Source organism: Pinus tabuliformis, chromosome 1_2 (genome assembly GCF_031772625.1).
Source record: "Pinus tabuliformis cultivar Carrire ecotype Pingquan chromosome 1_2, CPIR1, whole genome shotgun sequence".
Classification (NCBI taxonomy): domain Eukaryota; kingdom Viridiplantae; phylum Streptophyta; class Pinopsida; order Pinales; family Pinaceae; genus Pinus; species Pinus tabuliformis.
Genome location: NC_142298.1, coordinates 1133732444 through 1133748861, shown reverse-complemented (window position 1 = coordinate 1133748861; position 16418 = coordinate 1133732444). Strand labels below are relative to the sequence as shown.

The following is a 16418-nucleotide window of genomic DNA, read 5'->3' as shown; positions in this document are numbered from 1 at the left end:
CTGAGTTTGGTGAATATTAACTTATTAAGGCTAGTAGCATAGGCCAGAGTCTTAACCTCTTCCATCTTTTGAGTGATGAATGGTCTATATTCATATTGGTCAATGAACGACCACTGACATTGGTCTAGGTTGGGCGATGAATGGCGACCACAGAAATTTGTCATATTGTTAATAGTGATATTGTGATCCAGGACGAAGGCAGTTTCTTTTGTGTCAGTGGAACAACAGAAATCAAGGTTTGAAGTTTGAACGCAATTCTTGGAGCTGAGACAAAACAAAACAGAGATAGAACTGAAACAAACTTTCTGTGTATCAATTTTCAAAAGGAAATAATGGCTGTTTGAAGCCTTATCTTACCCTGACTTGAGCAACAAGCACACTTACCTTAAAGCATCAGTGTATATTCCAGGCATCATTAGATCATCAAACATCTAGTAGAGCATCAGTTTTTAAGATAGTTCTCTGAATCAAATTCTACAATATTTATGATTAGTCTCAGCCTTAATCAGAGCTTTCCTTGGTAACTCTGATCATTGACTAAACTAAATGTTCTGTGGCCTTTGTTTAACCCTTCTCAAGAAACAAAGAAACTATCATTTGTTGTAGAAAGCTTCAATGGCACAACATGATATATCTTCAGAGGCATTCATAAAATAGTGACATATTCAATCTTCAAGTTGACTGTGATACATTGTGAGCCCTTTGATACAAGATAGAGCTGATGCTTGTGGATGGTGATTGACTTGACCTATAGATTCCATTGATAGTGACTTGACTTATTAACATATAAACTTAACATATAGACTTGACAGTGATTTGACACATATATTTGATACATGGCAGAGATCTAAGTGATCTTGCAGCAATCTTCATATGCATAGATGACAGATGATGGCACTTTCTTGGTGTGCTTTTGTGCCAATTTTTAGAGCTATGTTGTGCTCCATTGAATAAAACCAGGGTTCTGCATGTTTTCTGGTTTTATTGAAAGGCAACATTTCTATATGTTTACTGACATCTGTCTTCATTTAATTTTTTAAATTTCTAGCATATTTTAAATTTTTGGATCATTTTTAAATTTGATTTTTTGTTGTCTTTCACAGGAGCCACAAATTAAATAGAAGCCACGACTCCAAATCTTAACAGAAGCCACAAATTAAACACAAGTTCAAAGCAACAACAATGCCGAGAGAGAAGGACTTTGCTTGGGCTTATTGTGACAAGATTCCCGGAGACCCCAAGCTCCTTTGTAAATTTTGCAAAAAGGAATGTAGTGGAGGCATTTATAGATTCAAGTTCCACCTTGCACAAATACCTGGCCATGATATAGGTCTTTGCAGCAAGGTTGACGATAATGTCAAATACCAAGCAGCCTTGGCCCTTGAGATGTTAGATCAACATAATGCCAAGAAAGCAAAGCAAAATACTGAAATAGGAACTCTTGGAGTTGATAGTTTTTCTACCACTAGCCCCATGTCACCTCACTCTGTTGAATCCTCAATGCCGTTCCCAAGTTTTCCACACATGCCTCCAAGGCCAAGTCAAACTCAAAGCCATACGAGTCCTTCGACTCCTTCCTTCAACATTGGAGGTGGAAACATAAACACCTTTTTTGCTCCCCGCACAAAACCCGGTTCCCAACCTACCTTGGATGCCACTGGTTGGAAAAAAAATATCCATAGTCAGGCAAGGAAGGCCATTGATAACTTTTGGTACTATTCTGACATACCTTTCCACTGTGCGAGAAGTCTTTATTGGCAAACTATGATTGATGCAATTGCTATTGCAGGTCCACGGTTCAAAGCCCCTACATCAGAGAGCCTTAGGACATATATGTTGTTAGAGAGTGTTGAAGATGTCATGCTTGTGCTAGCTGAGTTTCGTTCATCATGGGTAGAAACAGGGTGCACCATCATGAGTGATGGATGGACAGATCAGAGGAATAGAACTTTAATAAATTTCCTTGTATCTTGTCCCGCAGGCACAATGTTTCTCAAATTAGTGGATGCTTCAGATAAGGTTAAGACTACCCAACTGATCTGTGAAATGATGGAGGAAGTCGTTCAAGAAGTGGGAGAAGAACATGTTGTACAAATTGTCACCGATAATGCAGCTAATTATATGGCTGCTGGTAGACTTTTTGAGATTAGGCACCCCACTATTTTTTGGACGTCTTGTGCTGCCCATTGCATAGATTTAATGCTTGAGGACATTGGTAAGCTTCATTGGATACATGAGGTTGTGGAGAAGGCAAAATCCATAACCAAATACCTATACAACCACACTATTGTCCTAAACGTTATGAGAGAATACACTGAAGGTAAAGAAATTGTTCGACCTGCAGTGACTAGATTTGTAACAAATTTCATATCTTTGCAATCTGTGGTTGAGCAAAAGATAAATTTGAAGAGGATGTTCTTGGGACCTGAGTGGATGGGATCTAAACATTCCAAGACCCTTGAAGGCATCGAAATTGCAGCACTTGTGTTTAATGATGGTTTTTGGAAAGATGCCGAAGAGATTATTGTTGTGACGAAGTCCCTTGTTAGAGTTCTCAGGTACCTCAAGTCTTTTAACTTTTTCATTTTTTAAATTTCATTTCAAGCTTCTTTTTATTTACAATGTTTCATATTTCTTTAAATTTGAATGCTTGAACTTTCAGGATGGTTGATGGTGACAAACCCGCTATGGGTTACATTTATGAGGCGATGGATCTCGCAAAGGAGGCCATCAAAAGAAGATATGGGGATGGTGAGACAAAGTATATGCCTTTTTTGGACATTATAGATGCACGTTGGGATAGGCAATTGCATTCCCCCTTACATGCTGCTGGGTACTTCTTAAACCCACAATATTTTTATGATAAGAGCAAATTTAATGAGGATGGGGAGGTTGGCAGAGGACTTATGACATGTGTGGAAAGGTGCTTCCCTGATCCAGAACAACAAAGTCGTGTCTTTTCCCAACTACAAGATTATAGGGCGCCATCTAAATTGTTTGCCTATACCAGTGCTATAAGACAAAGGTCTAAGATGTTGCCAGGTACCCAGCTTGAAGGCTTCATCAATTCATTAAATTTGTTTAAACTTTATTTTGTATGTTAAATGTTTTATTAAATTTTCTTTTCTTTTTAAGTTTTTACTATTTAGTACTTCTACTCACAAACCCTTACCACTTGCTAGGTCTTTGGTGGCAAAACTTTGGTAGTGATACGCCAGATTTGAAGAGATTTGCCATTCAAATCTTAAACCAAGCATGCAGTGCTTCAGGTTGTGAACGCAACTGGAGCATGTTTGAGAAAATACATTCTAAGAAGCGCAACCGATTGACACAAAAACGCTTGAATGACCTTGTATTTGTCCATTACAATCTACGACTTCGCAACAAACAAATACTAGGTGAGACTCGAGAGCTTGAATTTGAAGGTTTCATAATCTAGTTCGTACTTTAAAGTTCAAACTTCAAACTTCAAAGTGAAACTTTAATTCACATTTCAATGTCTCATGATAATGACAGGTATGGATCATTCACCAATCGACCTTGAAGAGATAGATTTGCAAGCTACAAATGCGGCAGACTGGGTTCAATCAGATGAGCCTCCTCTTTTAAGCCTTCATGACTTGGAGAACTTTGAGAGACAAGCAAGCGAAGGAGTGGAAGGAATCGCTTCTAGTTCTCACTCTTAAGAGTCTTAGACTCTTAGTTGCTGATTTTTTTCTGATTAGTATGCAGTTTTTTGTAAACTTTTAGAAGCATATGCTTCTAAGGACTCAAGACTCAGTGCTTTGGATCATGTTTGGAACTTTGGACTCATAACATATATGAGATACTTATTTATTCATGATATTTTGGACATCTATTGATATTATGCATTGTTTGGACATACCTTTACCCAATATTAATGAAAAATGGTTTTTTAATTCAATATATGTGTATATTTTTATTTAATGACTTCAACGATTTTTTCCCGATCCAATTAAAACTCTTCGCTCTTTTGCCTCGCCGATTGATTGTCGATTCCGAGTTTGGTAACATTGCATCAGACACAAGGAATCTCACTTCCATATACACTCGAGTCTCTCGTTCCATATAGACAAGTATATCGGAAGTCCTATAGGTATCCTGAAACCAACCCTAAATCAACTTCTTGACTAACTAACTACTATAGTGTCACCAAGAACCAGGGTAATCGAATAGTACGACCAAGCATACAATTGATCATCCTTACTTAGGGATCTGAGATATTGAGCTCAATACTACTATTGGAACCTGCCAGTATATCAAAGAGCTATAGCATAAGGCAAACCCTTTTCCACAAGACCCTTCAAGCCCTAATCCGGTTGAAAAAATAGGAAAGGAGAAATATGGCTTCAAGCAATAGTCTTGTACAGCCACATATTCTCATTCTCAAACTCTTTTCCATAGGATAGGACCCTTCAAGCCCTAGGATAGGAGAAATATGGCTTCAAGCAATAGTCTTGTACAGCCACATATTCTCATTCTCAAACCCTTGTCCATAGGATAGGACCCTTCAAGCCGTAATCCTATTGCAAAAATAGGAAAGGAGAAATATGGCTTCAAGCAATAGTCTTCTACAACCACATATTCCCATTCTCAAACCCTTGCCCATAGGACCCTTCAAGCCCTAATCCTATTGGGAAAAAAAGGAGAAATATGGCTTCAAGGAGTAGTCTTCTACAACCACATATTCCCATTCTCAAAACCTTGCTTGTAGGACCCTTCAAACCCTAAGCCTATTGGGAAAAAAGGAGGAGAAATATGGATTCAAGTAGTAGCCTTGTACAGCCACATTCCCATTTCCATAGGGGAAAATAATGATTTTTATCAATCTAGATGGAGACATTATTATGTTCCAAGGATGTCTAAGATATTGTAGTTCATGGTTATCCGGAACCAACTGAGAAGGTAGCCAAGCAAGCCTTGTCAAAAGCTCAAAAAAATCAACTCAGAGAGACAATAGAAAGAAGGATACAGAGGCACTACATCTCATCCAAAACAACTTGATAAAAGTATTTTTTCCACAATCTTAGCAACACAATTATCAAAGAAAGCTGGGGACATTTTAGAAACCAATTATCAAGGTTTTCTAAAGTATAGACAATCAAGTTGTGGATATTAAGGAGGAATTTTGAGAATTTTGAAGATGAAGGAGTCAGAGTCAATAAACCAGTACATTACCCAAGTCAAGAACATTGTAAATCAACGAAGAATGAATGGTGAAGAAATACCAGATTAGAAAGTGGTAGAAGATCCTTGAAACCTTGCCTAAGAAGTCCAAGGGCTTGACACAACTATTAGTAAATCAGTTGTTGGGATCATTATTATCCCATCAATTCAAATTAAACAGAAATGATGACTCCTCTTTAGAAAATGCATTCAAATCTCAAGTTAGGAGGATCCATGCCAAGAGACAAGGGAGAGACGAGGGAAAGAGTAACTGATCATTATTATCCCATCAATCCAAATTAAACATAAATGATGATTCCTCTTTAGAGAATGCATTCAAATCTCAAGTTTCTATATCAAGAGGTAAAGGAAGATCAATGCCAAGAGACAAGGGAAAGAGTAATTGAAGAATCACTAGAGAGATACACTTCAAAACAAGGAAGGAGATCAAATTAAAATTCTCATACCTCAAGCGGAAACAACAACAGAAGCTTACATCCAAATTAAAGGTATGATAAATCCATAGTGAAGTGTTTTTATTGCAAAAATGTAGGCAATTATGCACATGCATGTAGGGAGAAAAAGGCTAACCTTAATAGACAAGATGCAAATTATTCACGCATTTATTCCTTAATTGTAATGCCGCTAAGAGACTCTTAATGACATTTGGCTTATAGATAGTGGATGTAGAAATCATATGACAGGAAACAGAAACTTAATTGCAAATATGGGCGATTCAATAAAGACTGAAGTCAAGTTGGGGTCAGACAATACTCTAAACTTTATGGGAAAAGAATGGTCAACATCTTGACCAAACAAGGTTAGAAAAGGCACATAACAAATGTGTACCATGCCCCATGTTTGCAACATAACCTCATTAGTGTCAGCCAACTTACCCAAAAAGGGTATAATGCAAAATGAATCTTTTATATATGCCAAGCTTCCTAGTGCAACTCCCTGCTAGAGTGAATATGACAAATATGACAAAGAATAGGATGTTAGAGTGAATATGACAAAGAATAGTATGTATCATCTTGCCATGAAATATGTTTAGACCAAATAACTCATGTGAAGAAAAGGCAACATGTTTGGAAGTTAGAGTGAATATGACAAAGAATAGGATGTATCATCTTGCCATGAAATATGTTTAGATCAAATGACTCATTTGCTGAAAAGGCAACATGTTTGGATGAATTTTGGTCATGGCATTTTAGATTTAGTCATCTACATTTTGGTGGCCTAAAACTATGCAACAAAACAAGATGGTTGAATGTTTGGCTCCCATTCAAGAGGGAACTAGTTCATGTGAAAATTGTATTCTAGAAAAGCAACATAGGGATAGTTTCCCTAAAGGAATGTCTTATAGAGCAAAGGCGCTACTAGAGTTGGTTCATACAAATTTGTGTGGTCCAAGGTAGACCTAGTCATTGGGAGGAAGTAAGTTATTAGTTCTTGATTTTCGTAGATGATTATGATAGAAAAACTTCGGTTCGTTCATACAAATTGTGTGGTCCAAGGTAGACCTAGTCATGGGGAGGAAGTAAGTTATTACTACTTGAATTTCATAGATGATTATGATAGAAAAACTTGGGTGTACTTCCTTGCAAAGGAATCCAAAACATTTGACAAGTTCAGACAATTCAAGGCATTGGTAGAGAAGCAAAGTGGTCATCAAATTAAAGTGTTAAGATCAAACAAAGGAGGTGGGTATGATTCAAATGATTTTCATGATTTTTGCAAACTACATGGAATCAAAAGACAATTTTCAACAAGATATACTCCTCAACAAAATGGTGTAGTTGAGAATAAAAACAAAATCATCACGAATATGTTTAGAAGCATGTTGACAACAAAACACTTAAACGATTTTTGGGGAGAAGCAGTAGCTTAATCTATTTATGTTTTGAATAGATCTCCCACTACAAGTGTGAAGAATAAAGTGCCATAAGCATAGACAGATATGAGTTGGTATAGCACACCACAAATATTTGGTTATGTGGCATATGCTCATGTGCAAGGAGTTGAGAAGGAAGCTAAATGACAAAAATGAAAAATGCATCTTTATTGGGTACAATGATCCGTCCAAGGCATACAAATTGTATAATCGAGTCACAAAGAAGGTGATAATGAGTAGGGATGTTGAATTCAAAGAAGATGAAGCATGGGATGGAAGCATAGACAAGACTATTGTAGCAACAATACCTCAAACAATAGCTGAAGCAAATGAACAAATTGCACAAAGTGGATAGCAAGGTTCATATACCCAAGGTGTTGTGCCCTCCAAGCATGATTCTCCTTGAGCTCAATACCCATCCCCCAAGATGGTGTGCTCTCCCACATGTTGCTAGCACAATGCTCCCTCTTCCATGGTGGTTCACCACCCAAGTTTTTCCTCATGCAAGGGATCCCTCTTATAGCTATGCGCACATGTCATTTTGTGCCAAACACTCTTCAACATGTGTACCAAGGTGGTTACTATGCTCCAAGCCTTCTCCTCAACATATGTGTCCAAGTCCACAACCAACCACCATGAAGTATGCTTGTCATGTCAACTTGTCAAGCATCCTCAAGTCAAGTGTCGAATCTCCAAGGTGCATGTCACATGGTCCCATGCTCTTAGGGCTAAGAGCCCTCCTCTGAGTGCCTAACGCTCTCCTCCTATGTAGACACGTCTCCCAATCAAGCGACAAACTCCCCCATGTCACATGGTCCCATTTTCTTAGGGCTAAGAGCCCTCCTCTGAGTGCCTAACGCTCTCCTCCTATGTAGACACATCTCCCAATCAAGTGACCAACTCCCCCAATGGGTTGGTCATAATGTCATATAGTATAACCACCTTTTGGGTAACTGCCCTATGTTGGCACTCCATACAAGGTCAAACATTTAACCTAACTAACCCATCCATACGTCCATGAAGGATCGCCAATGGACTAGTAGACCTAGCACTGTCCTAGCTAGGTAAAGACACTTTTGGACTAACCGCAAAGCATCTTGTTGAATTTTCTTACCTAAGATTGACATCACAAATAATATATTTTCAACATTTTCCAAATATATTTTATTCATGAATGCCAATAATGTTGAGATGGATTGGATTTTAAGGGACTCCCAAGGCGAGGGAAATCAAGATCAATTTTTTTGTCAAAAACCAGTACATGTCCCAAACCATCCATACGTCCATGAAGGATCATCAATGGACTAGTAGACCTGGCACTCTCCTAGCTCGGTAAAGACACTTTGGGACTAACCCCAAAGCATCTTGTTTATGCAACTTAATTAATTTTCATAAGATTTGTCATCACATATAATTACGCCAATAGGCATGGTCTACATTAGAATTGGGGTGCATGAATTTTGATTCTTTATAAAATAAAAGATTATGGATGGGGCTCAGATTTAATTGTGGGAGAATAGTCTTAGTCATATACACAATCCAAAGTGTGCTCTATATTGGAATTGGGGTGCATAAATTTTGATTCTTTATAAAATAAAAGATTATGTATGGCTTAGATTTAATTGTGGGAGAATATTCTTAGTCGTATACACAATCCAATGGATGAAATTAAAGGAGTTTCAACAATTTCAAAACATTGAAACACCAAGTGTCCACACTATTAATATGTGTGGAATTCCAAAAACACTACACTCTCCCCATTCATGTGTTTGTGTTTGAATTCTCGATTAGAAAGCTTCGTTTTATTTACCATAAGTCCATTTGAGGAATGAACCATTTCATTGACAACATGCCGAGGGGGAGTCCTAAAGAAATGATTTGAAAACTTCGACTCTAGGTCTGTAAGCTCTTTCCATCTAGTTTTTGTCCCTATGGAGGGTCCAGTTTGGCATGCAAGGGTCTAGAAGGCTTCTTACGGCTACACAAGTTTTTAGGTTTGAAATTGATGTCATTAGGGTTTAGGTTTTTATAAATTAAACTAACATGTCTTTTAATTTTCAAAGCATGATCATCTGAGCTGCCAATACATAGTCCAATAGAATGGAATGGGCTACGACAACACTACTAGGTATTGATTTCTTTGCAGATTGCAAAGCATTCAAGTAGTTTTTGATAAAATTGATTTAAACAGTAGTCCTGAATACAGGCATGGCCACAGTGTTGTTGAATTGGGTTAATATGAACAGTGGTTGTTTCATATGTTGGCAATGTTGATAAAAGATGCGCTCATGTCAATTTTTTTAGATTAGTTATTGCATTGGGTTATTATGAATAGTGGTTGTTTCATATGTTGGCAATGTTGATAGAAGATGCAATCATGTCAATTTTTTTAATTAATAGAGTACGAACTATGTTGGCAATGTTGATAGAAGATGCCCTCATGTCAATTTCTTAGATTAGTAGAGAGTATGAACCACAAAATAATCTCAATATCAACCTATCATCTATCAGTCACCAATTTTTTCCACTAGTGGACCAACTTGGATTCCTCACACTGTGTATTACTTTTGGAACCATCCCACATCCATACAAGTCCAGGGATTTGGCTCTGGCTCTACTCAACAAAAATGGATAGAGACTCAAAACATTATAAATCTCAACCTATCATTTTTCATCCGCCAAATATTTCCACCGATGGGTCCAACTTGGATTTCTCACATTTTGCATCACTTTTGTATCCCCGATCGATAGACATTGAGCAATTTGGCAACTCTCAGAGGAGACATGGACAGAGATTCAAAGAAACTCTAAAACCTAGTAAACACAAAGAAGGCATGGAGAGACACTGATGTCTAACGTCGTACTATTCAACCACAATTGATGGCTGGAATTTGTTCAGCCACTTAAACCTAAATGAATTCATATAAATGGATAATGAATATTGAGGTTCAATCTCTAATTGATATGTGTCTATATCAACCATATTTATTAATGTGGTTGTGCTAGTATATCTTCAACATTTGCCAAATATATTTTATTCACAAATGCTAAGAATGCTGAGATGGATTGGATTTTGAGGGACTCTTAAGGCAAGGGAAATCAAGATTTGTTTTTAAACCCACACAATTCCCAAGCCATCTATTAACAAAGTGCAAACTTTGAGCTCCCAAAGGTAACTATAATTTCAGGAGTATTTTCCATTATCTGAATTTATTATCTCAACATTTAGTTTATTTTTTAATCTTACCTGACAATGTTGAACTAATAGAGTAAGCTGGAATGACCAGGTATTATACATGATCTTGTACACCACCACGAAAATATACTTTTCTTGGGTAACATATGAAGACATAGAGACCATGCTCAGGAAGAAGGATGTTAGAATACAAAACAACAGGACCGAAAGGAGGGATGCTAAATAATATAAAGGAAATAGTTACCAAAAGATGGAACGTAATAAAATAACGAAAAGGTTTCAGCTTTTTTGGATTTCAAATTGAAGTATAAGCTCTACCATGGTAATATGCATTGGAACTTAATTCTAAATTCTATCATGCTAATGTGCAAAATAGATTAGTGACAAAGGTGGTCGAGGATCTTGCACTTGTCCATCCTCATCCTTCCTGTGAGATGAGCTACCAAATTATATGATCAGAGCAATTTTTTAAGGTGAAACCCTTATCAGCACACCAGATTTTGTATGTGTAATATGAGACCCCCTTGTTAAAATTTCACTCATGACAGCATATCTGCAGTCATGGAACTTATACGTTACAGCTGAATCTCAAACACTTGTCAAAACTTCGGTTCTGCATAAACTGAAATGTTGAACAGAAAATTCAAGAGTGTACACATTCTTCCTCTACTTTTGCATCTATAAGTTGTTTCAAGCTCCTGTCTTTGGGTGGAAATACATAGGTTCTCTCAGTTACTAGACTATTGAATTCCCACACTAGGGGCCATCCCAGTCCAAGCTCCTAGTCTTTGGGTGAGAATGGATAGGTTCCTGCACTTACTACACTATTGAGTTCCCGCCCTAGAGACTGGCCCATTTCTTTTAGTCAGCATGGGATGACCATCTGTCAATTTCAAAATATGTTTAGAACTCGACCTTAACCTAAAATTATACCAGAGCTTGACAAAATGATTCACAAAATAACAATGGGTATAGAGGAGAAAATAGATAAGGGACAGAAGCTTTGGGCTAGTTGTAATCCTCATGATGTCCAAATCAGCCTACCATGGAGTGTTTCAAAGACTCTCGATCCCTACAGCCCTTCCACCATGCCTAATAAGTCTTTCTTACTACTTTGATGATATTTCCTTGACTTTACCTGAAGCCAATGACATAGCTTCGTCTTCTCAAAATTAGTTTTATTTGGGATGCAGAATCATGATGTTTTATCTAATAGATTTAGGGCAATGTCAACCTTGATGAGATGGAGAATCCCCTTCATCTCTCCTCCCACGATGCTGCTAACTCTATCTTGCTGACTCTGTGTTGTCTCTGCTCCCTGTGAGAGGTGTTGCACCCTTGTTATCTGATTCTTCTCCACCAAGCTACAAATCTTAAACAAGATCTCAATGTTCATACTCATAGCATCTTTACATTTTATTATTAAGGGCTCCCATCCCTGATCGACACCAACATCAATCCTTTTATTTTATCATTTATGGTAAAGTGAAGTCTTTTCTTATCGGTACCTCATAATGGTTTATGAGGCTTATAACCCACTTTGGATCTTGAACAATCCATGGAAATGCACCTGATTCAAGGCTATTTCATTTAGAATGTTTTTCTGAGTTGCTTGCACTTAAAGAATAACTTGTTCATATTTCTTCATCTGATTTGAATACCCACGGTTCTTATTTTCAGGTGCTACTTAAAATCTGGTAGTAGCAACTCAATAGGCAAACAAAAAGACATATCCTTGATGTAATGAAGCACTCCAAATTGATAATTTTCTTCACATTATTAAACCTTGAAGCCTCCAGAGAATGGTTCATCATTCTTATCCAGCTCTTCTTATTGGTATAACGTTGTAGATACTAACAGTTGTAGAGAAAGAGAGTTATACTGTTGTAGATAGTAAATACTAACAGTTGTAGAGAAAGAGTCATATTTGAATGATGAGTCACTTTTAGCCCCACAGAGTGACAATTGATGCTTGGCCTCAAAAAATATGTCATTGTAGATGCTAATAGTTGTAGAGGAAAAGAGGAATCCAACGATGAGTCACTTTTGTCCCCATAGAGTGGGGATCAACGGCTGGCCATCAAAAAATTAAGCACTAACTTTCATTTGAATGCACAAGATACACCATAACTCACAGTTGTAACTTTACAAAATTTATCTGCTTATTCAAGAAATTCGCTATTAGAAAAAGTGTACCAAGGACAAGTGTTTCCTAAGGCATGGTGTCTTGCCTAGGAAAAAGTGTCCAACATGACCCCTTGATTTAACTTTATGAGAAACAAAGTTAAAATGACTTTAAAATGACTTTATGAAACTTTATGAGAAACAAAGTCATAAAGTGACTTTTTGGTCTAATTAATGAAAAAGGTGATGAGGGGATAAAGTGAGTTTATGAGTATTAAGTCTAAGTGAATTAAGTGGGTCAATGAGAGATTATATCGACCTTGTTCTCAATGGCGAAGATTAAATCTTAGCCATTGGATCTCAGGGTTTCCTTGTGAAAAGACAAAAAGTCAAGGGCAAGAGACACCAATTTCATTTCGTTTTTCTTCGCGAGCCTTGGAGAAAAGGAGATAACACAAGAGGAGCTGAGCTGAAGAGAAAGAGAGCAGCAATGGGGATGAATTCCAAGGGAGAAAAATACAGCAGCAGAGGCACAAATTTCAAGGGTGAAATTGTACAGCAGAGGGCACAAATCCCAAGATACAGCAGGTACAGCATGATTTTTCAAGCAGCTGGCATGAATTTCCAGGAAGCACGCACAAAAATCAAGGCAGGGTACAGTGCATTTATTGTGCTGTTTGTACTGCAGAAAACAGGCACGAATTTTGAGGGCTGTGGCACAATGTGTGCATGCTTGTGTTTTATCTCAGCAAAAGCAAAAGTGAAAAAGAAGTAGATTTGGCAAAGTAGAGTAAGTCGTGTGTAATAATCCGGTGACTACATGGTATTTAAGATGGTCTGGAATCTGGATATCTCTTACCTGAACCAGTTTCTGGGGTGCCAAAACTAACTGTTCTGGTCTCTTAAACTTTATATGATTATAATTTCCTGTTATGGTATCTAAATAGTGTGAATGACTAATTGTTTGGCATGGGATGAACAGTATGTAATGACATAGAAAGATGTTCGTATGTTGCATTTAATTTTCCATTTAGGTCTCTTCAGTAACATTGTTGTGAAAAAGACAAGTGAGAACCCTGTCTGAAATGTTGACTCCAGCTTTTTCATGCCATTATGCTTGTTGGTTTAAAATTCCTTTTTTAGCTGATTGAATCAAATTACCTTTTATCTTTACAGAATTGTTTAGAAACACTAATAAAGACCTAGCTTAACTAGTCATTGGTTTTCATCTTGAATAGTTTAATTGTCCTCATATTCAACTGAAGGGAATGAAAGCATCGATCATACCTCTTGTCATGTGGTCTGAAGTGGATCCTGAAACAAATTTGAACTTTGGGAATCAAATTTCTTTCACCTTGGAAAGCTGGGTATAAAGGGCAGTGAAAAGAAAATTCATCTGACTCACTTGGACCATTATTATAGTTTTTTTTTTCAGTTTTCTATTAACTGGATTTCTTTTCCTTTGGACAATAAATAGCTAGTCCTGTCTGTTGCAGAAACTCCAATTGCCTTTGCCTATACTATATGTGTGCTTTGATGATGGCTCTATAATTAATATAGAAGTTTCACTTTTCTGATGCTTCGGTGTGTCACTTTACAGATTGAGCCTCATGACTATGTTGCGGAACTTTTTGATGCAATTGTGCGGTTTAACAACATTTTAGTTGGATTTGATAGAGATATATGGGGCTATATATCCTTGGGTTACTTCAGACAGGTGCGCACTGTTTGGGTTTTGTATTCTTGCCAAACAGCTGTGAATTTCTTTAGTCAAAATTGATTTTTCAGATGGACATCTGGATTTTGGTTTAATATTTTATTCAAGGGTGGCATACTGTTTGTTACAAATGTTTTCTTGATGAAATCCCATACTAATATTTGTGACCATTTATGTAATTGTATTATTGTAGCGAGTTAAAGCTGGTGAAGTTGGATCTTCAACCATGCCTCACAAAGTCAATCCTATTGATTTTGAGAACAGTGAGGGCAATCTAGGAGTAGCTAATGCAATTTCAGGCCACCTCAGCTCAAAGCTACCTATTTCACGCTGGCAGGTAATATTCAGCTTGATTCATGTGTCATCTACTAGTTCAAGTTCTAGCATCACTAGTGTACTTTGATTATGGATTCATGGTTGCAAGTACGGTTTGAGTTTCATTTTAGAAATCAGCATATAATGAGCCTCATCTGCATAAAATTGGCCTTTTGCAGCAACGTCAATCAGTTGATGAAGTTTTTTTTTACAGTTTGATTTTTGTTCTATTGTTTCAGCGTGACTTGACCGATTCAACTGTACTCCGCAACCTGGGTTCAGCACTTGGATACTCTCTCCTTGCATACAAAAGTACATTGAGAGGGATCACTAAACTGGAGGTATCTATGTCCAAAATGGATATATGGGTCAGCGAACATTTAACTTTCAGAGCTATGATTTTCACTGTTACAATCTCTGAGTTTTTAATGTTATTTTTCTGTATGGATAGCACCTTTGTCTAAATCTATTTACTGTTGAATTTGTATCCACCATAGTGCACTTGCTAAAAGCAGTAAGAGAGAGCAGAATTATGATGCCACCTAGAAATACCTCTGGGTCTGATTTGATTTAACCAATGTTTCGCCAAGACTCCAGGACAGGCGGACACGGGTACAGGAAAATGCACAGTACCCTCAAATTTTAGGGAAATTTAGGGGAGATGAGGGGTCATCGAGGTATATATATATATATATATATATATATATATATATATTGATCCACACATAATTGAATTAAATAATGAAATAAACAGATCCATACCTATGTTCATATTGATGCATATATCATTCATCTATACGCCACAAGATTCAATAATGAAATACATTGATCCGTACTCATCATTCTAGAGACTATGTTGATTTAAAAAGTGAATTCATCATTCATCATTCTAGAATCTAAGTAGTACAAAGAAAAATAGACTACAGTAGATGCTGAAGGGTAAATTGATATAACTAAAACTCAAAAATAGTAAAGAGAGACGAGACATAGAATCAATCTAAGATCATCGATATCTAGAGCCAAGACTCGAAAGTTAAAACTGAAAATTAAAAATGGACAATGAACATTGAAGGAGTGTCACTGGGGAGAGACAACAGTTAACTAGTAAGTGAGATAGTGTTGCGTGGTAATCCAAGTAGAGATAAGTTTGGTAAGTTGAATGAGTGAGTTAGGATTGCAAATTAGTTTAGGTTTTGATATTTGTTTTGTATTTTTCTTTTTAGTTTATTTTATTTATTTATTTATTTTTAATTTGAAGGCTTATTATACAAAATTGAGGGGACATTCAGAAAGACAGAAAGATTCTCTTATATTGATAAGTACTTGTGATATTCTTGTGAACGTATTATCTTCTTTTTATGTACTTCTATCTTTGTTTTATCAAGCAATCATCAAAACAAAACATGAAGATCAACGACACCAGTTATAGGCACTCAACCAAGGCTAAAATCTGTCTCAAGGGGAAAAGCCAGTCAAACTCTTCCACTAAGATAGACCAAGACCTTAGACATGACCAAAAGACCTTTTTCCTCCACCAAGTCAACCTTCCAATATGATTCAACAACCTTCAGTAGTTTCTTCTTGTCCAACAACTACAACACAACAACAACCCAGAATTTCGGCCCAGCTACAATACTGCAATTTCAGTCCTTCTAGCAGCCCAACAACTTTGCACATGTGAGACAAAGAGAGAGAAAATTCGACTTCTTATGCTTGACAAAGACTTCCTTCTCCTTCGCTAGGGTTTCCTTCCTCTTCTTGGAATTTCACACCCTTTTCCACCTCTAGCAACTGCAGATTGAACTTGTGATTGATTTGCTCCAAACGAGTCGAGTTTCTGCCCTTTCATAGTAGATTCTGTCCCCCTAATTAGGCCAACTTGTCCAGGTTCATGTCGACTTGGTGGAGGAGGCCTAAAAGACCTAATTTACATTAAAATAAATTTCTTCTTTGATAGATAAAGCCCAAGAAGGGTCTTGTTGCAC

The 16418-nt window shown here is 37.1% G+C and overlaps 1 protein-coding gene across 1 annotated transcript in view; it reads left to right on the top strand.

Annotated features, from left to right (window-relative positions):
- Positions 1-16418, top strand: part of LOC149210159 (uncharacterized) — a 323003-nt gene that overhangs the window by 154612 nt on the left and 151973 nt on the right. The window contains exons 6-8 of the mRNA XM_089396649.1: positions 14002-14118; positions 14312-14455; positions 14673-14774. Of these exons, the coding sequence (XP_089252775.1) occupies positions 14002-14118; positions 14312-14455; positions 14673-14774 (363 nt within the window). The remainder of the gene's footprint in view (positions 1-14001; positions 14119-14311; positions 14456-14672; positions 14775-16418) is intronic.